Source organism: Brassica napus, chromosome C8, assembly GCF_020379485.1.
Source record: "Brassica napus cultivar Da-Ae chromosome C8, Da-Ae, whole genome shotgun sequence".
Lineage (NCBI taxonomy): Eukaryota > Viridiplantae > Streptophyta > Magnoliopsida > Brassicales > Brassicaceae > Brassica > Brassica napus.
Genome location: NC_063451.1, coordinates 46,929,356 through 46,952,173, shown reverse-complemented (window position 1 = coordinate 46,952,173; position 22,818 = coordinate 46,929,356). Strand labels below are relative to the sequence as shown.

General features: G+C 37.1%; 5 protein-coding genes across 6 annotated transcripts; 4 read left to right on the top strand and 1 right to left on the bottom strand.

Annotated features, from left to right (window-relative positions):
* Positions 1-1,395: 1,395 nt before the first annotated feature.
* On the top strand, positions 1,396-2,350 carry LOC106413622. Its single transcript, XM_048765339.1, has 2 exons — positions 1,396-1,561; positions 1,656-2,350. Exons 1-2 carry the CDS (start codon positions 1,502-1,504, stop codon positions 2,250-2,252), a joined length of 657 nt encoding a protein of 218 aa, XP_048621296.1. The 5' UTR covers positions 1,396-1,501; the 3' UTR covers positions 2,253-2,350.
* A 1,288-nt stretch (positions 2,351-3,638) lies between these two features.
* LOC106453373 (SNARE-interacting protein KEULE-like) lies at positions 3,639-8,918 on the top strand. Its single transcript, XM_048765338.1, has 21 exons — positions 3,639-3,898; positions 4,639-4,697; positions 4,790-4,871; positions 4,963-5,041; positions 5,131-5,181; positions 5,277-5,373; positions 5,505-5,537; positions 5,655-5,780; positions 5,863-6,054; positions 6,167-6,250; positions 6,341-6,439; positions 6,516-6,592; positions 6,797-6,893; positions 7,179-7,304; positions 7,396-7,491; positions 7,576-7,695; positions 7,769-7,843; positions 7,935-8,134; positions 8,229-8,319; positions 8,430-8,519; positions 8,614-8,918. Exons 1-21 carry the CDS (start codon positions 3,826-3,828, stop codon positions 8,665-8,667), a joined length of 2,001 nt encoding a protein of 666 aa, XP_048621295.1. The 5' UTR covers positions 3,639-3,825; the 3' UTR covers positions 8,668-8,918.
* A 5,143-nt stretch (positions 8,919-14,061) lies between these two features.
* Positions 14,062-16,990, bottom strand: LOC106412236. Its single transcript, XM_013853143.3, has one exon. It carries the CDS (start codon positions 16,523-16,525, stop codon positions 14,255-14,257), a length of 2,271 nt encoding a protein of 756 aa, XP_013708597.2. The 5' UTR covers positions 16,526-16,990; the 3' UTR covers positions 14,062-14,254.
* A 2,455-nt stretch (positions 16,991-19,445) lies between these two features.
* Positions 19,446-20,772, top strand: LOC106413791 (protein cornichon homolog 4). The gene is made up of 4 exons (XM_013854534.3): positions 19,446-19,722; positions 20,048-20,229; positions 20,319-20,441; positions 20,529-20,772. Exons 1-4 carry the CDS (start codon positions 19,651-19,653, stop codon positions 20,563-20,565), a joined length of 414 nt encoding a protein of 137 aa, XP_013709988.1. The 5' UTR covers positions 19,446-19,650; the 3' UTR covers positions 20,566-20,772.
* Positions 20,773-20,849: 77 nt separating this feature from the next.
* LOC106416284 (ATP-dependent Clp protease proteolytic subunit-related protein 2, chloroplastic) lies at positions 20,850-22,785 on the top strand. 2 transcript variants are annotated; one of them, XM_013857142.3, is made up of 9 exons: positions 20,850-20,997; positions 21,094-21,137; positions 21,254-21,326; positions 21,570-21,687; positions 21,772-21,909; positions 21,987-22,103; positions 22,213-22,281; positions 22,354-22,449; positions 22,542-22,785. In XM_013857142.3, exons 1-9 carry the CDS (start codon positions 20,948-20,950, stop codon positions 22,677-22,679), a joined length of 843 nt encoding a protein of 280 aa, XP_013712596.1. In that variant the 5' UTR covers positions 20,850-20,947; the 3' UTR covers positions 22,680-22,785. The 2 variants fall into 2 exon arrangements, with proteins under 2 accessions (XP_013712596.1, XP_013712597.1); XM_013857143.3 differs by having other exon boundaries at positions 20,865-20,997; positions 21,573-21,687.
* The last annotated feature ends 33 nt before the right edge of the window (positions 22,786-22,818 follow it).

Sequence of the window (22,818 nt, the reverse complement as noted above, 5' to 3'; positions counted from 1 at the left end):
TTCTTGGTGGTCACTGTTGTTAACTTCAAATTTTTAGTCTCTTCCAAACTTGTTTGGTGTAAAACGTCTAGTGTTTGTGTAAGTTTCCCTTGTTTGGATTCTATCTCGTTTGTTTAGCCGTTTGTATTCTATTTAGTGTTTTTATAAGTTTCCCTTGACTGTTTTAATGTTATCAGATGACGAAAAATAAATGTTAAAATGTGTTGGAAAGGAAAATCAATTGCTTAAAATATATAATTCCACCATACAACAAATGATTAAGTTTGAGAAAGTGGGGGTAAAAAGGAATAAACATGACCTAATATTTCTTTAAACCACAGCCTGTAGAGTCGTTTTCAAAGTGACATAGGAATCATAAAAAGCTTATATTTGTCCCACATATTTGGATCTATGGGGCACAAAGACAATAGGTTAAACGCATTGGTCACCATCAATGGATCTATGGGGCACCAAGACAATAGATTAAATGCATTGGTCACCATCAATGTATATTGCATATGATATCATCATGTGATTTAAAAGGCACCTTCCTCCCACTTGAATTATACTCACATGTTTGAGTTCTCCATGCTTTATCTTTCTTTAGTGTACTTTGAAATGTGATTCACTTGTTATGCATTATCTTTGACAATCTCCATTATCACTCGATGAAAAGTATCCAGCACTACTTATCAACGATCAATGAGACATTATCTATTCTATTTAACAAAGAATGGATTATCTAAAGTATCATTCAACTGCACAATAACCCAATCACAAACAATATACTAAAAGGGAGAGCATTCCAATTTCGTTAAACAAACCAGTGCCAAGTGATTATGGTTTTAGTTAGGTAATCTTACAATAGCAAGTCAATTCAACTAAGAATGGTTAGCATAATAGCATTTAGTATTGGATAATATTACACAAGCCAAATGAAATATTCGAAACTTAGTTACTTAACAAACAAAAAGCAGTAGATGAACCGCTTTGGACTAAATATAGACTAGTTAGTTTAGATCTCGTTATAATCCCACCTCTAAAGCTATAGACATCTTTGCCTGGAATCGTGTCAACAACACAACCCTATCTTTAGAAGGGGAGAATAACAAAACAAATCATCTTTTAAAAATTATATATCACCCCCTCATATTACACAGTTTCTAAATCTCACCCTTATAAAGAATGTTAAGAATAAAACTACTCTATCTGTCTCAGTTAGCTATTCATATATGCATTATCTAGGCTCATTTTGAGATTTTATTGTTATTTATATTCCAATTAAGGATAAGTAAACAGTTAATTTTGGATGTACTTGATTAATCCAATAATATTGGGGCTAAAATAAAAACTAGAGCTAAAATACATGGGCCATATCCAAATCTCCACCCAATAAAAAGACGAAACGAGACTTTCCTTGTCGTCAAAGTCTTCTATAAAAAGTAACATCATTAGGCTAAAACACAAACAACACGAAGATCCCAAGAAACGAGAGAAAGAAGACAAAGAAGAAGAAGAAGAAATGAAGTTGGTTTGGTCTCCGGAGACTGCATCTAAGGCTTACTTAGACACCGTTAAATCGGTACGTTATATGTCTTAAAGATTCATGTCTTTCTTGAATTCTTGATTCGTTATTTTAACGATATCTCTTACGTTTTTGTTTTTCTAATCTTCAGTGCGAGAATCTTGAAACACCTGACGCGGCGGAGCTAATATCAGCGATGGCGGCCGGATGGAACGCGAAGCTAATCGTCGAGACATGGTCATACGGAGACGCAATAGCCTCGAGTATCGGCTTAAACGTCGCGAGCCAACACGCAAACGCGAAACACATATGCATCGTACAAAACGCAAGATCGGAATCAGCTTATCTCCAAGCCATTCAAGAATCTTCAACTCCCTTGAACTTACCGGAGACGATCATCGCCGAAGAGCCCGAGAACGCGATGAAGGAGATACAAGGGATCGATTTCTTGGTCGTGGACTGGCGGAACAAGGAGTTTGCAGCGGGTGCGTTGAGGAACGCTGCGTTTGGAAGCAGAGGAGCGGTTGTGGTTTGTAGAAACGGGTATTCGAGAAGCTCTTCGGGGTTTAGCTGGAGAAGGGCTTTGAGAGAGAGGGAAGTTGTTAGAACGGTGACTCTTCCGGTCACCGGAGGTATTGAGATTGCTCATGTGGCGGCTAGGAGCTCGGGGAAGAGTGAGAAGAGTAAGAGGAGGTGGATCACACATATTGATCAGAGGTCAGGAGAAGAACATGTGTTTAGTATTTAGAAAGTAAACTTTTATGACAGAGTTGTGAGAAGTGTGTTATTTGGATTCTTGTATATCACTTTGTACATATATAAGACTCCATAGATGCTGTTGTATCATACTTGTTTTAGATCTCAGCACCAACCAATGATATATAAAAAACGTTACATTGGTTGAAAGATTGAGCAAGACTGTAAAATCTTTGTTTGTATCTTATCAGTTTCACTCTCTCTTGTAAGACTATGAAAATCTTGATTAAAAAACTGGAACAAAAGCCTGATGGAAACGATAATATAAGGTAGAAAATGTTTAAAAAATCATTACAGAAAATCAACATTTTACTCAGCCATAAGGTTTTATAAAATTTGGTTCCAACATCTCCTTTAGTACATTTACATAAAATAATGCTGAACTAGAGGCAAATGGTTGATTACTTTTTTTTTGGAGAAAACAAATGGTTGATTACTTTCAATTTTCATGTCTTTTATTGGCCCATCTTCCTGTCTGAAAGAAAGAACCATGTTGCTTACAAGGTGAAAGGGCATTAGCTTGGTTTCTCACTTTCTTTCACAATGGTCTTCTTGTGTTAGAGATAAGGTATCATGTGACGAAGTAAACTAAAGGCAGAAGGATCAGAGATAATTCCACTAGTGTGTTTTCATGTGAATGAGCTTGAAACTTGTCAAAAAGTGATCCATTGGGTCAAAGTGCATTTATTAAAAAAACGGCCATTGGAGACATTTATTGACTCATGTACAAGAAGAAGAATGATCATTAAGATAATCCACACATTGGGCTCATAAACAGTTCTTGGGGACCGCTTGAGCCCATTAGAGTGGAATAGATAACTTATGCTTTTCGTTGGACCTGAACGCCTAAACTCAAAGGTAACTAATCAAATATTGGAGCCTGGAATGATTAAAATCTAGCCCAACTACCTAAAACTGAAACTGAAAGAAATCACAGGTGACGCTTGTGTTTGACGTGACCTAAGTTCCCTGCGGCTGCGGTGTTGGGCTGTCCGGATCCTGCTGAGCGGTCCGACCAGTCAGTGCGATCAGCAATCTCAAATCAGCATATTTTTTTTGGAAAGTTTACCAAAAATAATAAACATTGACGTCGTTATTTATTTAAAATAGAGTTTCGCACGAAAATGAATTAAATCAGTTGACGTAGTAAGATTTACAGAAGTAATTAGGAGGTCCACAAACATTTAAACGTTGGTTAACGGTCTCGTCAAAGACTACAGCAGCAGCGATTGTGGGGGCACGTTGGTCAATTGACTAAAAACCGCGATCAAACGTTAACTTCAGAAGACCCGGTCCAATTACCGATTCAAACCGTCGGTTCGGGTCAACACGGTCTAAACTTTATCTTCACCAGCCATCGCGGTTTTCGAAACAGAGAATTTAGTTAAAAAATAATTTTAATTTAGTTATTATAAAAAATAAAAAAAAGTAGCTTTCTCTCCATCGGTCTTCGTCTCGTCATTTGTCGTTCGCGATCTTCAATCTCTCTCTCTCTGGTCGACCTTTTTTGTTCGATTCGTCGATCGGAGATATTGACCGGAGTCAGAAGCTTGTAGATCGCAGCCATGTCGTACTCCGATTCCGATTCGTCGTCTCAGGCCGCCGACTACAAGAATTTCCGGCAGATTACACGCGAACGTGAGTTCTCTCTCTCTCTATATATCAGATTTTATTTGATTGAATCTGTATTGACTCTCGTTGATTCCGATTGACTTGTCGATTTAATTTCTGGATTTCTGGTTCCGGGTTATGTGGAGTATCCATTTTAGTCATTTCGTTTTGATTCTGTGTTCTACGCTTCATGAGAACGATAAAGTTAAGATTTTTTTTTTTTTGAGGTTTTATAATTGGGTTTGTCCGAAGAGAATACGCGAGTTCAATGGCTAAGACTTGTAGCGAAATTGAACATTTGGAAAGCTGTTTGTGCTCAAATCTTAGAATTCAGATTTAAGAGTAGGTTTATGAATTGGTATTGTGGTGGTGGATGTGGTGGATTTGCGAGTTATAGCAAATTGTGGATCTATTTAGAATTGACCAGCATGGTTGTTGACGAGGCTAGTGGCTAGAGCTAAAAATATGCTGATGTAGTTCACCAAATCATGCTTATGGACTCTTCAAAGAGGAAACTTTTGTACGTCTGTGATAATAACGATGAAAGGATTGATTATGTTATGGTGTATTCCTAGGCTTTGAGTTCGTTTAATTGTAGTCACATTGTAGAGTTATAGGTAGTGTATTACATGTTATGCATCCTTGGCTCTATATTTTCTTCAGGCTTTGGCTTGTTTATCACTGCTTGTTTGCTCTTAAGGCGCTACAGTTTTCTTCTATGCTTTTGTGAGGTTTTATCTGATCTTTTGCGCTTCGTTGTTTCCCAGGACTCTTGTATGAGATGCTTAGATCTGCGAAGACAGGGAGCTCAAAATCCACCTGGAAGGTATGTTTTTGTGTAGTTCCCCGTGGACTGGGTCTAAGCTTGATACCTATTTGTCTGCTAAGTTTCTCCTTTTTTCTTTTCTTGTATTTTAGGTATTAATCATGGACAAACTTACTGTCAAGATAATGTCGTACGCCTGCAAAATGGCTGATATCACACAAGAAGGAGTTTCATGTGAGAATTAAGTATTTTTGTAAGAATTTTTGTTCCGTATGATGCTTTATTTGGGACAATCTTAACGGGTATAAGCTATCATTTCCTGTAGTGGTTGAAGACATTTTTAGACGAAGACAACCTCTACCTTCAATGGATGCCATTTACTTCATCCAGCCAACTAAAGAGAAGTAATTTATCTTTGATGTTTCCTAGCTTTTTTCTAAAATATTTCATTCACTATTTCATCTTATATTACTTTTTGATGGTGTATCATCAGCGTCATCATGTTCTTGTCAGACATGTCTGGGAAATCACCATTGTACAAGAAGTAAGGAGATGATTCCCTCTTTGTAATCAGATCTATCCTGAAGACCCTTTCTTTATAACACTGATTTTTTTCTTTATTCCTCTGCATCTGTGAAGGGCATTTGTTTTCTTCAGTTCACCCGTTTCCAAGGAGCTGGTTGGCCACATAAAAAAAGATTCGAGTGTATTACCTCGGATTGGAGCATTGAGAGAGGTGTATATTGCAGAAAAATTACACTTTGTAGTGTATACTGATTGTTTCTTTCAACTTAATTACTTAGTATGTGTTATAGAGCTACGATAGTATCCATATGGATAACTTATTATTTGATTTTCATTTTGCAGATGAACTTGGAGTTTTTTGCCATCGATAGCCAGGTATGATCATTCCAAATCTCTTGTCTTCATGGAGTGCAACCTGTGGTATCATGTTGTTGTTGTATGTTTCATAATGTGAAAGAGGGTCGCAGATGACGTTAACAAAAATTAATGCAGGGTTTCATCACGGATCATGAGAGAGCTCTAGAGGATCTTTTCGGTGATGAGGAAACTTCTCGAAAAGGCGACGCGTGCTTAAATGTGATGGCTTCTCGAATTGCCACAGTCTTTGCTTCACTGCGGGTACTAAACATTATTCTCACGATTAACGACTATTATCAGGGATTCAGGATATGGCTCTTCTGAACCACTTTGGATTTTACAGGAATTTCCAACAGTACGATACAGGGCTGCAAAGTCACTGGACGCATCGACAATGACAACTATGCGCGATTTAATTCCCACGAAGCTAGCAGCTGGAATCTGGAATTGTCTAGCAAAACACAAACAGTCGATTGAAAATTTCCCACAGACTGAAACGTGTGAGCTGCTCATCCTCGACAGATCCATAGATCAGGTTTAGAACTGTTTTCGCATTTGATGGATCTTTCAGTCTACTTATGGTGTTAATGCTTCGTCCTCTACATGTTTTATATGATTAGCATCATTTACTTGTTTTGAATGTCTAGATTGCCCCTATTATACATGAGTGGACTTATGATGCTATGTGCCATGATTTGCTGAACATGGACGGAAACAAATACGTACACGTGGTAAGTTCAACTCTTTGCTGTATAAGTTATTGTGATTTATTTGGTGGCTCTCTTCCTGGATACTCCATGTGATGTTTTTTTAGCTTTTAGATTTCAAGCAAGTCAGGTGGACAACCGGAGAAGAAAGATGTGCTCTTGGAGGAACACGATCCTATTTGGCTAGAGCTTCGACATGCACATATAGCAGATGTGAGTGTTATACCTAGGTATATTTCTCGTTGATAATGGAAAAAAGTGAATCCGTTTGACCTGCGTTTTCCATCAGGCTAGTGAAAGATTGCATGACAAGATGACCAATTTCTTATCAAAAAACAAAGCCGCTCAGCTTCAGCATGGTAAGAGGTGGGTATTACTATTACTTTGGCAGCGTATATTGCACTTCCCCTGAACTGATAGAACCAGATTTTACTGTATGTCTGCTTGTTTTTCAGTTTGATCATACTCTGACATAACTCAGCGTTAATCTAGGGTGAATACTTTATTTGATTGGGGAAGTACTCTCTTTGTCTCTGCTATTTAGTAATTTTCTTCGTTTCTTATTTTTAGAGAGGGAAGTGAATTTTCCACGAGGGATTTGCAGAAGATGGTTCAAGCATTGCCACAATACAGTGAACAAATTGACAAGCTGTCTCTCCATGTGGAGGTAGTTCCTTAGTTATGAGCAACGCCCCCTTGTCTTTTCTTGTTGCATCCACCTCCAGTTTAAATGTTATATGCCTCTAGTTTGTATTCTGTAACTCTTAGAAAGTTCAACTTTAGGGGTGCAAGACACAAGACACAATTACTCTATACATGTGCATCATGTAATTGACATTACCCAGATATTGTATCTAAAGAGCTATCCAAATTTGTCGTTTTTTTTGGCTTTTCATTATTTTTATTTTTTTGTCTGAGCGTCGAATTCAGGTAACTTTTGTTATCGTTGCAGATTGCTAGAAAAATCAACGACCTTATCAGAGAGCAGGGACTTCGGGAGCTTGGACAACTTGAACAAGACCTTGTCTTTGGTGATGCTGGGATGAAAGATGTGATAAAATATTTGAGTACTCAAGAGGTTTGCATCTAGTTAATAGTTGTTGGTGTACTGTAATATTCCATGAGATATTGAGCTGTTGACCTATATGTATTTTCGAACTTCTGTACAGGAAGCAAGTCGTGAAGGTAAGTTACGCCTGCTGATGATCCTCGCAACAATTTACCCTGAAAAATTCGAAGGGGAAAAAGGTCAAAATCTAATGAAGGTAACTTGGTGGGATTAACGTTTCTTGGATCTTTGTTTGGTTCCCATCCACCCCCATCTAAGGCTTTATTCCTTTTGTTTCTAGCTGGCAAAACTCCCTTCTGACGACATGAGCGCTGTGAATAATATGAGATTGCTTGGTTCAGCCGTCGATGCTAAAAAGAACACTCCGGGAGGTTTCACTTTGAAGTTTGATCTCCACAAGGTAACATCTTATCTCTGAATGTTCCATAATGTGTGTGAATCTTCCTAAACATTCTTTGTTAATGGGGCTGCAGAAGAAACGAGCTGTCAGGAAAGAGCGCCAAGAGGAAGCAGCATGGCAGCTATCTCGTTTTTACCCCATGGTTGAGGTGCACTTCGTCACCGCCCTTGAACTTCGTATGGAGCATTACTCAAAGATTTTTTAGCATCACAAAAGTTCAATTTGTTGGAATTTTGCAGGAACTCATAGAGAAGCTTAGCAAAGGAGAATTGCCGAAAGAGGATTACCCATGTATGAACGACCCGAGCCCGAGTTTCCACGGATCAACCTCGCTTTCTTCATCAGCAAGTAGTAATCAAGGTCAAGCTGCTCAGTCCATGAGATCAAGACGCACACCAACTTGGGCTAAACCTCGAGGCTCAGATGATGGATACTCAAGGTAACCTCGTTGTTCATATGCAGAATCCATGGCCACATTGTTTCAGAAAGCGAAAAACAAACTTCTAATCTTAAACTATTTTTCCTTCTTGCAGTGATTCGGTGTTGAGACATGCGTCTAGCGATTTCAGAAAGATGGGACAGCGAATATTTGTGTTTATTGTTGGTGGAGCGACGAGGTCAGAGGTAAGAGGCTAAAGGAAAAAACAATCTCACTGTTGGGAATTATAAGCAAACCATATAATCAAGATGCATGATGAATGATCTCTGTTCTTACTGAGCTATTTGTTTTTCAGTTAAAAGTATGTCACAAACTAACCACGAAACTCAAAAGAGAAGTAATCCTCGGGTCCACAAGCCTCGATGACCCTCCACAGTTCATAACGGTAAGCCATTACACACATACTTCACATTCGGAGATTTGGTTAAACTATTAATAAACCTCTCAGTTGAAGTAATTTATCTTCTTGTGTCCCACAGAAACTGAAGCTCATGTCTGCAAATGAGCTATCCATAGACGATCTCCAGATATGAGAATCAAGATCTCAAGTCAAATCCTGGTATTTGTTCTTTGATCTCCTATTCTAATTTGTAACCAAGTTAAAAGACATGTAAAAGGGATAAAAAAAATCAAATCAGATTTTGAGATCATGACTGTAAGTTTACCCTTATTGTTTGTCGTCTGAAGATGTAAAGCAACTCATAAGGTTGACTTCGATATCTTTTACTATTGTCTTGTTAAATTTGATTGTGTAAATTACCCTAAATCGTTTGTTTTGCTCTCATAGTTTTTTTTTTTAAATGCCCAAGATAGAAGATCGTCTAAAAACAACAAGGTGTTGACAGGAAAGCTGAAGTTAGATGCTAGTATTTAGCTTCAGCTTTCCTCTCGTCTCTGTTACTGACACCAAACTCTTGACATGAGAGATATAGCTATCCACATTGATCTTCGTTTGCATCCCGCATAGTTCATGTACCGTTTCTTCCCGAAAACTGGCCCCTCTTAACATCCCTATCACCCGTTAAAGCACAAACGGATAAATCAGATTCAATAACAAAACATGAACGTCGCATATGGACCTAATACACCCAACATTTCCACTTGTGTCACGACCATCGGTCTCATACTACATCAACATATCAAAAATTAAGCAAGCAACCAACCAACTAGTGTAAATCCATGGAAAAAAATTATACAATTAATAAAAATGACGTAAGTCAACATTGTCATTCATTAATCATGTAGTAGCTAGGTCGTATATAAATGTAGTTTGTTCTCATCATCAGCTCCAGAATTCATTCAGTCGTAACTTTTGTTAAACTGGATATGTAATATAAGTAGTTCTAATTGAACTACTTCATAATAATAACAATACTTCTTATTCTTCATGTTTCTTTCATTATTCTGCATGTTTTCATATACTCAAATCAAAAAGCATGACATCTTTCGCTGTCATTATCTTCTCTACAAACAGAAAATATGTTCTGAAGTTTTAGGCATCACCTAGTAGTTTGGATTTCAATGTATTATCAAGGCTGCGTTATCGATTTTACCACCACTAGTTTGGATTTCAATGTTAAATCCTTAGGCTACATAAATTTTTGAAAGAAATACTTTGCTTGAATTCATATTGACTAATTATTATCGCTAATATACTTAATCATTAGACTACTTATATATAAAACCATCATATGGGTAAACAATTATAGTAGTATTAAATTGTGCAAATTGCGAAGGAGATAAACGTGCAAGTCTTTTAACGAATCAAAACTCATGATGTGAGCTGATTAAGTGATTAATGATACACAGGAAAAATGTATTTACTTATATAGTCAGTCTTGGTTCATCATTTTCTTTTAAATAAAAGAAACCTAGATCAAATTATTCCTTCACATGCTCGATCGTGCTTATCTAGGGTTACTCATATATATATATATATATATATATATATTAACTTGTTCAATGCATGCTTGGAGATATACCTTCTCTTTTATCATTATGCTTTCATACACACACACATATATATATTCATTTTGTAATCGTATCATGAGGAATTATAACTGCTCTTTCCAAATAATATATTTTAATCCATCGTTATATGGTCGTATCATGAGGAACTATGACCGTTTACAGTATTCATTTTGGTTAACATTTACTTAACAAACCGTAATATTCATGCATGTTACAAATATCACAAACAAACAAAAAGATAACAACGATCTTACATGAAAATGGATGTAGGTATTTTGATGTTCAAAATAATTTAACATACTGGCTAATTAACTCAGCGGAATAGTCTAACTATATAGGTAGGTTCTTCTCTGAACTTGTAAATGAACAAAGGTCTATTATTAGTTTATCTCACTTTTGAATATTCCAATCAAAATTGTAAATTTGGTTATTATAGATAGATGGTTCTCGAACCAATTTATAATTAATATCGAGATAGTGTAAAATAGAAGCAATCATTGGGATAGTGTTATAGCATAAGTGTTTGCCCTAACTAGATTATTGTTATTTGTTATTGCAATATCTATGGACACAATGATTTTCTCTATAAAGATTGTTTGCTTTAATAATTAAAAATCAAAATGATGTTTTAGCATCTGAAACGTGGTGATCATCATTCGTTATTACCAAAATGATACTTTTATTTTGTTGGATGAATTTTTGTTAAGAGGTTTAAATATAAATGGAATTTGTTGAAAAATATATCTAAAAATTTGTATTTCTAAATGCTAAATACTTTTATTGGTTGAATTTTTTTTGAAAAGTTAGTAAAGGTAATAACACAGCATGCAAAATGTGTTAAGTCTGGAAACTAATAAAATGTATTTGGTAAAACAGAATATTATCTTTAGACTTCAGAGTTCATAGTATGTTATGTTTTGCGTAGTGATTCAAAAAAAAGTATGTTATGTTTTTTTTTTGTAATAGTCGGTACGTATTCAAAATATCAGACAGTGTGTTATGTTAACGTTACATATATAAACAAAATACAGATGATGTCATTCATTGGGAAACTAATACGTCATAAATTACCGAGGCGCCAAGATTCCGGTCAAGTAAGTAAGAGACTGTTAAACCGCACGTGCCAAACAACACGAGGAAATAATTCGGAATTTTGTCAATGCAAACGACGCAGTATCATTTCTACACTATCTGCTGCGTCTCCGGCTACTTTTTGTACTCATAAACTGTGCAGTTTTGAGTATCAATGGCAGTGTGCATATGCATTACCAAAAATTCAAAGCTGCCCGTACATGAACGTAATGATCTTGGAGCCACTGATCTTTCCATGTGTATGCTCATCAGTCATCAATAGCGCAATCAACGGACAAAAATGCTCTTTTTAGTCTAAATATTGGTTTCAACCATCAAACTAAGGTAAATTCTTGAGGATACATAATATCCTAATTATACGTTATTCCATATGCAATATTTATACAATTGTCCTTTCCAAAATATCTATATATATATACGGCTATCTACATTTTTATAAACCGAAAATGTGTTTTCTTCTACTGTTACGCAACGCATACCTTATACTACACGTCAACAACATACCTAAACAATATTCTAAGAAGAATCTGCATTCAAGTATATGTTTTTTTTTTGAAGAAAAAGTATTCAAGTATTTGTTTCATGAAAATGATTTCATTTGCACTAAGAGTATAATGTAAGAAAACGCATGAAAAACGTTTTGTGCTGTATTTTAACTTTATTTTGTTAAAAGAGTTTAACAACTTTAGCTTTGTATATTGCTTATAAAAATATTGTCCTCTTGTAAATCATTTAATTTATTTATTCGTGTTCTTTACTCCTTTAACTTTCTAAAACCTTTTAACGCAAAAATAAAATAAAAATACAAATACCTGTACACATTTATATAATCTTTAATAGAAATTTGGTGAGAAGTCAGCATTGCCGACAGGAAAATCTGCCTCACCACCAAAATGGTGAAAATACAAAACCAATAATTACGATAACTTTTGCTTAAGTTGCAATCACATGAGTACATAATTACAACAACTCATTTTCTTTACACAATTACAATATCCGTCAAAAACGTATATTTTCTTAAGAAATTATTTTATATTGAAAGTAAACTAATTTGGTATGGATCCATAACTACTGAGCTGCGAGCTAGTGCCTATATTTTCCAATTTTCTTTCAAATGTGCTTGCAGAAAAAGTGACAGACAATAATTTTGAATTCTAAGCTTTGTTTTTGTTAATTTTCTAAGTTTAAGTTTTGAACGTTTTGAGATTAATTGTTCGATGAAGTGGTTGAGGTGAATCTAATGCCTGCTATAAAGTTCAAAGTTATATACTACAAGGACAAAAGTAGTATACTTTACTATTTGTGGGGTATAAATATAATTATTGATCTCTACTTTTTGGGTTCCTTGTTAAATAATTCAAGTTAAAACTTAAAAACCTGTTTTCCCTTAAATCAATAGCCTATAGATTCAAAATTGATGAGTTAATAAGCATTAACTTGAATTAAGGGAAAACATGTTTGTAAGGGAAAACATGTTTTTAAGTTTTAACTTGAATTACAGGCTATTAACTTAAATATATACACGCATATGTACGTATGCATGCATGTGTGTCAGTGTGTGTGTGTAAAAAAAGAGGTACTTGACTTATCTATTTGCCTATAGCTTAAATAGAAAAATAGCATCTAAATCATTGTATTTCTCTTTACCATTTCTAAATAATTGTTTGTTTTTCATTGATTTCACTGTTTTTACCTAATTTGTGTAATTTATGAAATCTTGCCACTAGATTTCAAATAATGGTACTATTGATAAAGTTATGATTTACAAGAATATAAATCATGGGTTACAGATGTTTCTTTTCAAAAAAATACCCCACAAAGTACATACCATTGGCTCGTAGAAATAAAGAGGAAAGATATCTACCTTTTTAACTATTCATGGCTGTAGAAATTCATGTGTGATTAAACTTAAATCATTTTAGATCACACAATTGCTAGTAAAAAAAAAAAATATATATATATATATAACAAGACTTGTAATAAGTAGCTTCATCCATAAAACATCAAATAGGGTAGGTAATATCAACACATATTTATGAGTTAAGGGTGTAGGGTTTAAGAAGCGTTCTTCAACATTTGTAATTTGACAAATTTCACTTTTCACTGCTTCAAAATGAACTTGTATACAACAACAAATAAACTATGATTTTGATGTAACCTCCCACTGAATAGTTAGAAAATAGATTGATAAGTACTTAGACATATATATAGTTGCATTGTCGAAATCATAATCACGGTTGAAATGAAATCAAGAGCCGATAATTAGGCTTTGTTCTTCAGCTACTCTAGATGGCAAAATGTGCATCTTTTCTTTTTTTTTTTTTTTTCTTTTTTTTTTGCTAACCGAGTATCCTGACCCCACCGAGGTGGTCCAGACTAGAGACCGAAGTGAGCATGGACGCTGCCAGGGCGTCACCATGTGGCTCACCGAATAACAGTCTTCGGTCTCGGGTGCTGCAGCCCACATGTAAATTTCCGCAGTGGCCAAGACTCGAACCCAGGGGTGGACACTCCAGCTAGAGCTCTTATACCGCTAGACCAAAGCAACTTGCTTCAAAATGTGCATCTTTAGTCTGTCATTGATATCAACAAACGTTATCATGAAGAAAGAACATTAAACTTTCAAAAGTTAAGTTATTTTCTCGAAAAGTAAAGACATGTTTTTAAATCATGATTAAGAATATGAATTTCGATGAAAAAAGCTAGAGGGATCATTACATTTTGTACCAATACAAGAAGAAGCCAAAGCTGTCATTTATTAGAGTTTCTAACTTCTAACCGATACATCCATGGTTAGGACAAGGAATGTTTCATGGTGATGAAACTTTGTATGATCACAAGACTACAACTTTGCAAATTTGAAATAACCGAAAAATTATGGTTATATATAGGCTAAAGAAATACAAATACTCAAATCACATATGGATGATATGCCATCTCTTTCTCAGCTTCTAAAGAACCAAGTACAAATTGAATATTAATGATCTAGTAAAGGGTAATAATAGCAATGAAAGAAAAGAATCCAAATAATCCTACAAAATGTCAAACTTAAAAAACTCACACAGAGGATGTATCAACAAGAACATCATTAAGCAAATTGTCATCACCATTAGCCATAGCAAGCAGCTCTGCATCCCTATCCTCCTGATTAGAGAAATCTCTTCTCTCGAATTTCGAATTAGCCGATATAAAGATCAGCTTCTGAGCTCTATCTATAGCCGCATGTGACCGTCCATGCGAGTTTACCCATTTCAAAAGAGAGGAATTGCATTTGAACCCACAAGTAGTTGCATGGAGGAAAATGAGCCTTACAGCAACTTTCCCTAGTGACCTGAACTCGCTAAGATACGTCTCCCAAACAAGCCTACTGCTTTGAGGATTAGCTATCCTCATCTTACCAGAGACCGGGTCACGCTCTTTCATCTGAACCGCCCTTGCATACATAGGATCAAGCCCTTCGGTTCTCCACTTCATAAGTTCCATCAACGCAATGTGTGCCTCGTCTCTAGACACAAGCCTTGTTATCAACTTATCCACATCTTTCTCTTGCTCTGGTGTCAAACATTTGAACGGAGGAAGATACTTCCCGGTGCTATCTCTTATCAAGTAAAGAGGGTCTAGTATGAAAGCAGCAGCCCAAGCTGGATGATAACTCTTCTTGAATCTTCTCTCAACGAGTTTCTCGACAAGTCCTTCTCCTACGTTGAACTTAGAGTCCCAATCTTTAATCTTAGCTCTTAGCTCTTCCCATAAAGGAAGGCATTGCCCAACAAGCAGCTTCTCTTCCTCTATTCTCCGAGCCATCTCTTTGACTAGCGTGATCAAAGCGTGGACCGCCTCCACCTCGTTCCAAAACCCTTGGTCTCCAACCATCTCTCTAACCTCCCGAGCCGTATGATCCTCTATTAAAACAGCCTTACAAGCATCATCATGCATTACCATCTGAATCGCTCTAGCGGAACTCAACACATCCTCAAGAAGATTAAACAACGGCTCCAAGAAACAAGCCTTACTACTAGTACTACAACTTAACGGTAACCGAAGCATTATAGATTCGCCGTGTTCTTGCAACTGATACTTACAGTGTGCATTACGTATCTGCGCCGTGTTGTTAACGAACTCGGCGAGCCTCACGCAGTTTTGCGAGACGGATTTGAACAAAGGCAGCTCTTTGACGAAGTCTTTGATCAGACTGTTAAGCCCTTGGAACTGACACGACAGGTTGACCATCCACTGATGCTGGCTCTCAAGGCTCCTCAGCGCTTTAGTCTTAAGCTTATCAGAAACTATCCCAACGCACCTCTGAGGTGAATTACCACAAATACCCTTCACAGTCTCCAACAAAACCTCCTCCGCGTAGTTCGACGGTACAACTCCGTTCACCGGAACCGCCCTTCTGTACAGACTCGTCCCGTTTGGTAAATTCACGACCAGATTCACTAGTCCCTCTCCTGACTTCCACCCGTCCGATGAGATTTGGAGGAACATGGCGTCTCGGATTCTTGATTCGGACTCTGACTTAGCTTCCTCGTACTTCACGTCGAGTCTCGTCGTGGCGAAGTCCTTCTTGGAGATGATCGGTAACCCGACTTGGGTGAGAAAAGCTCGAAACTTCGGATGCTCCAGACCCGATAAAGAAACAGAGCCGCAAGATTCGAAGACCCAGTCGGAGAGAGAGCTCAGAGCTGACTCTATCTGCGACCTCGTGAGAGACTGCGAGTGAGACGGTTTGGGACTCTTGAGCTTCTTCACGCTGTCTTCGAGCATAGCCAACGGACCCAAATCATCTTTCCCGCCGGAGAGCATCAAATGCTGCCCCTGCGGCGGAGGAGGAGGAGCAGAGTACTCGACGCAGAATCTAGAGGGATCCACGACGGTTATCGGCGTCACGTGGTAAGAGTGTGGAGGAGGGTTGAGACGAGAAGGAACGGCCGCGCCGGAGAAGTTTCGTTTCCGGTGGTGAGAAGGGGAAGAGGAGGAAGAGGAAGGAGAAGGGTTGACGTTGACATTGACGGAGGAGTTGAAGTTGGGACACGTGCCGCGTTTGAGATGCTCTGAGGCGGTGCGGGAAGGGTTAGAGGCGGAGAAAACGGCGTCGCATAAGGAGCAGCGGAGTTTCACTGCTTTGGGGAGGTTAGTGTCGGTGTTGCGCACGAGGATTGGTTCGAGATGAGTCCAGTACCACGCGCCTTTGCCTTTAACTGCTTTGGTCCTCACCGTCATCAACCCTTCGTATCTTTTGTTCAAAGCTTTCGTTGTTAGCTCGTCGGTCGTTAACCCGTCGATCGCCGTCTCCGGAGGTGGCGTGGGAGCGTTCGTCGTCGACATTGGAAAAGATCGGAACTTTCGAGGTGGGTTTTTTTGAGAGAGTGATGTTTTGTTTTCTTGTTTCTGTCTTAAAAAGGGGTTTAAGCGGGAGATGTTGCTGCCTCGTAAAAAACGTGTGACATTTTTTCTTAACCGGGAAACTCCGCCGGAAGACGGTTTAACTTCGTCGTCCGGAGGAGTTACGTTTCCGGTGATCAAGAGAAATTCGCTGCTCTATAGTTTCTTTCTAATGTCACTCACACTGGTCGCTCTTTTTTGCTAATTCGAAGAAAGAGGCAGTGGGGGGAGAAGAAGATGAAGAAGAGAGTTCAGACAATTGATAGAAAGTCGCGCGTGGAGTGGACGTTTTTTTAAAAAAGGAACAAGGTGAAAGCAGAGCCCCCACGTCGTACGAGAACCCAAGCGTTACATTGGCTTATACACTCTCTCACTTCCCCATCATTGGAGCGTTTTGTTCACGCGCTTCTAAGTGGTTTTCGGACATGTTTTTTCACCTTTTCTTGTCTCTTACTTTATTTATGTTTACTACTGAAACTATTTGGGACCTTAATTTAATGCATTTTAGATTTTCGTAATCTATACTTGTTTTTATACTATTTCTAAAATACATTATTAGATTTTACCACAGATGCTAAGTTCAAACTTTGTTGACAAAAGAAGGTACTGTTTGAGAAAGATGAATTTGGTTTACAGAGTTTAGTTTACTCATGCAAATTACAGGACTCTTGAGCCTTTCTTTGTTTAATATCGTTATAAAATTAAAACCGGTGAGTGGGATTTTCCATTTGTGGCTTTTTGTCTACGTGGGATGTGTTCAGATTCTGGACATGTAAAGAGTGTATAGTCGGAATTTAATTTTGTTTCTAGGTAGACAGTGTGGAAGACATTAAAGGGGAGAGAGGGTATGCAGTGTTGTTGACCATTTTGTTCTCGACTCCCATGGACGTTTCTTGGTAAATGATTTTTTTGTCTTTGAAAGTTGAAAGAATGTAGACTGTAGTTTTGTAATTCGACTGGAAATCATTTTAGAGGTTCTCATTTCATTACCAACGATGCTGGTTCCTACTTCTTACGATTTTCTAAAACGTATATTATTTGTTAAAATCTATAATATTTGGTTGCTTGGTTTTGTTTTTTTCATTGATTTTGTGTGAATGTTCATTATCATGAGTGTCACGGCCGTCGCTAGCCGTTTGAACTTTCAAGTCATGAGTATAACCACACACCCCTGTGTACTCTTCACAACATTCACATTTTTTTCCCTTTTTGCTAACAGAAAACAAAGAACATAAGCACACACAAAAATACCAGTGCGGCTATTTAATCTTCAAAACAATGTTCATTAAAAAATCACACTCGTGGTATGTCATCGTTCACCATACATTCCTACATTTTTTTTTTGGAATCTTGTTTTTAAAGGATGGTAGAAACACCAATATAAATCACACTTCACGTATCGCATGTGACGATGTAGAACATTACAAATAACAGTTCACAAACGAAGATAGCACAACATTTTTCGAGAACAACATAGAATGTTGCACGCATAACATTTTAAGAACATTTTGTCAATTTCAACACTGTAAACACACTTGATCAAAAATCTTGGCCACTGTTTTCCTTGGACAAAGATAACCAGTCAGATAAAATTTGATTTTAACGTTCTCTCATCACTCAAATTATTCAAAATACTGGGGCCCCAAGCGACATATTGTCTTCAAATTATTAAGCAATAGTATTTCGTAAGAAAATCTCCAGTTATAACGCCCAACTTAATCTTACGTATTTGGAACAAAACACTGTAAGATACAAAATCAAAATGAAGAAAACTAAAACCAATAATTAAAGTAAAAGATGGAGGTTAGTAGGAGTCATGTTTTAATTGGTCAATATATAATGTCGTATGAAACCACATGTCACAACTGTCTCCCACTTTCTGATGTATGCATGCTTATACATATGTGAATGATCCATGGATTCTAACTTCTTTACATACATATTCCGCCGATATTGAAGGAAGAATTCAATTTTGTTAGCATAGAATTTAGATCAGTCCAATCTTAAAAGATGGATAGTACATTTGTAAGAATGATCTTGTCTGTTAGATACCAACCACCCAAAATCCATGCATTGAAACATATAGTTTATTTTTTTGTAATAAAAATATCATGCTGTGAAACACATGATCAAAAGACAAGGAGATTTGAAATGTAAATGTTTAGTAGCAACAGTAGACTTAGATATATTAATATATATACGTTTTACATGGAATGGGATAGCTTAATAATTCGGTAAATGAATATTTCTCTGGATTGCAACTTATAACTAAATGAGTAACTTTTACCACAAAGTAACTACTGACACAAATAAGAAAATCTGGATCTTCGTTTTCCAATGAAGTGACATTCTTCAAACAACGACCTACTCATTTTAAAATAAATTTATTGACATTAATCATGTGATAACATAATTTGCTTGATTCATAAGCTTATATGAGAGTTTACATTTCTCAACCACTCCACTATATAGTGTTAGAACTGAAATAAATAAAACCATATTGTAAGACACTATATAATTGTCACTAAGAAATCAAGGACACCTTTCTATACTGATAGCGATAGTAAGTAATTATCTACTTAGTGAACTGGGATTGTTTGGCTAGCCCCTAGCCTTGCAAAAGAATCTATCCTAAATAATTAATTTGACAACTGTTGAAATAAAGTTATGGTATTTTGTAAACTGGTTACAATCACCGACTCATCGCATGATTTAAAGGTTTCTGGGCCCCATTCTTTTTCCTTCTTAAAAATTAGTTATACGACTCACATGCAAACAAACTATTAGAACGAACTCTACAGGCCCATGGGCTTATAAAAAGCCTACTGATATATTAAACCGGCATGGAACGGATCGAGTAAAAGAAAACAGTTATGACCAGAATCGAACCGGAGCATCGGGAAACAACAGAACCGGAAAGTCTCGTGCCTTCTCTTGTTTCCGACCAGAATCTCGTAACCGAAGCCAAACTGACCGAGGACTAACTTGTTGTCCTAATCGAAGTTTAGTTGGAGAAGAACAAGAAACATCGGGGGGGAATAGATCGGGAGGCAGAAGGAAGGGGGAAGATGGGAGATATTTGGACATGGCTTATATCCTTCTTCTTCCTCATCGCTCTTGTCGGAATCATCGTCTATCAGGTTCCAATTCGATCCGGTTCTCAAATTTTAAGGCAAAACTAAACCTAAAAGTTAGAGGCTTTGTGCTTTGCCACATGATTGTTATTGGGAAAGTTTCAACTTTTGGAATGTTAGGGTCAATGTTATTAGTTGCATTGACCCGTTGTAACGGAGTCTATGTTGTAGTGTAGTTATGAGTTTAGACTATGTCCAGAGGAGTCACTGAGATTGATATGCTTATTGATCTTAAGCTTGATTAATTACACAATTTGTGTTAGAAAGAGAAGAAACTAAAAATATTTATCTCTTTTTTTTTTTTTGGAATCAAACTCTTTTAATTTTGCAGCTTGTTTGCTTAGCGGATCTTGAGTTTGATTACATCAACCCTTACGACTCTGCATCGAGGATAAACTCCGTGGTTTTACCGGAGTTCATTGTACAAGGAGTTCTATGTGTATTCTATCTCATTACAGGACACTGGTTCATGGCAATCTTATGCCTCCCTTATCTCTACTACAACTTCCAACTGTAAGTGAAGTCTCTCTCTCTTTACACAACTTACAGTATCTCCAAACTACATGGTGATGATTCCCATTCGGTTTCTCTAATTTGTTCAGCTACTCGAAGCGACAACACTTGGTAGATGTCACAGAGATCTTCAATTTGCTTAACTGGGAAAAGAAGAAACGGCTGTTCAAACTCGCTTACATAATCCTTAACCTCTTTCTCACTATCTTCTGGTAATAAAGAAAACATCTCTTTGTTTAGCCTTCTTCCTTATAGATCAAGACAAGCTAAAAGACTTTTTGTCTGTTATTTTTCCGTAGGATGATTTATTCAGCGCTGGATGATCACGAGGACTGATTGACAAGACACAGTCCATTAATCTTCTTTTGTGTCTTTCCATCTGATTAACACTGCGCTTAAAGATACAGCGCTGTGCTTGTGGACATGAGAAAAACGAAAGAACAAAGTGTTTGTTGTTTGTAAGATTAGTGGCAGAAATATTTGTATTTTTTTTTCCTTTTAGAAACATTATTTTTCAGACAAGAAGTCGGAAGTTCAAAGTCACTTGTTGTCTCATTAAACCAAGTAAAAGAAAAAACTAATTTAACCAAGTACAATTGCACATGTAAACCAACCGGTTAAGGTAAACCAATATACATGTAATTGATATTTGATAGACCCATTCATCTTCTCCAACAAAATACCCAATCTGTAAACACACTCGACGAAGACGACGACCATGGCGGTCTCGTTTAATACAACTCTTCACCAGTGTTCTCTGAGTTCGAGGTTCTCTAAAGCTTACATAGTTTATGTCTCTGATTCTACACACGCATACACTTTCATCTGATTAAGTTTTTTTTGTTGTTGTAATGGTTTGTGCAGCTGTAGCATCAAGCTTTATTCTGGGTTGAAGCCTCAATCTGCAAGTTCGTTCCTTTTCTTCTTTACATGCCTGAAATTTTATTTTTTAATCGAATTGGGTTTAAGTGAGATGGGAGTGAACTGATTTAGTTCGTGTTACCCCTGTCGGAATCTGTTGCAGGCTTTTTGGCAAATGGGTATCAGAACTTGAATAAGGAGTTCTATGGCAGGATCCACAAGAGTCTGGAATCCGGGTAATGTCCACCTTCTTCTATTTGGAGAATTGATTCTAGACTTGGCTTTTACTTCTAACACTTACAAAAATGTATGCCTGATTAGTGGTGAAAGTTCCTATAATGAGTTATAAAACGTGAGCTAAGACTTGTAGTACAAAACGAGATGTGGGCTTGTTGATTACATGATGAAAGTAGGTTTGCCTTTGAATGTTTTGGTTCATTTCTAGTCGCCTGAGTGGTGTGGTTTATGTGCTGTTGCAGGGGGACTGGGAAAGCGAGTAGGTCGAGGGTGAAGATGATGCCAATAGGTACACCGAGAGTGCCTTACAGAAACAGGGAAGAAGGAACTTGGCAATGGGTTGACATATGGAATGCCCTTGTAAGTATATTGTATATTCAACTTGTGTATACGTTTCTTTATGGCAATTAAAAAAGAGTGATACTTTGATTATTTTTGTTGCAGTATCGAGAGCGTGTAATCTTCATTGGACAAAACATTGATGAAGAGTTTAGCAACCAGATACTAGCAACTATGTTGTATCTTGATACTCTTGATGACTCGAGGAGGATTTATATGTACCTTAATGGACCAGGAGGGGATGTGAGTTTCTCTCTCTTTCATTCTTTGCTAACACTTGTCTAAAGTTTTGAAGATTAATTTTGTAATTTTTTGAACAGCTTACTCCAAGTTTAGCTATCTATGATACGATGAAGAGCTTGAAGAGTCCGGTGGGGACACATTGTGTTGGGCTTGCGTATAACCTTGCAGGTTTTCTACTTGCTGCTGGTGAGAAGGTAGTCAAATCATCTATGCATCCTGAAAACCATACTGAACTTATATGCTAATCTCACTTGGAAGTTGAATTATTGTGTGTGTAATCATTTTGTTGTTTTATGTGGAAAGGGTCAACGGTTTGCGATGCCATTGTCGAGAATCGCCCTCACGTCACCAGCTGGTGCAGCCCGTGGTCAGGTAAATTTAGCTAGAGTTATGGACTATTAATGATATTCATTATTTTATTTACATGGTGAAAACTACACACAGGCTGATGATATACAAAATGAAGCAAAAGAGCTTTCAAGGATAAGAGATTACCTCTTCAACGAGCTAGCCAACAATACAGGGCAGCCTGCGGAAAGGGTTAGTTTTGTTCTTTTGACATATTAATAACTAAACAGTAAACATGTAAACTTGTGAGTGCTTATGATGATGATGAATGAATGATGATGCAGATCTTCAAAGACTTGAGCAGAGTTAAAAGGTTCAACGCAGAAGAAGCTATGGAGTACGGGCTGATCGATAAGATTGTTAGACCACCGCGCATCAAAGCGGACGCTCCTCGCCAAGACGAAACCTCAGGTCTCGGTTAATCTGTTTGTTTGTTTTTGGTAATGTAATAACGTCTTTGAAGTTTTTTATACAATGGTTGAAGTCGTTGGTTCTTGTTACCGAATAAAAATCACATATTTTTTTTCATTTTCTTTGATTCCACCTAATTTCTGGCTTCTA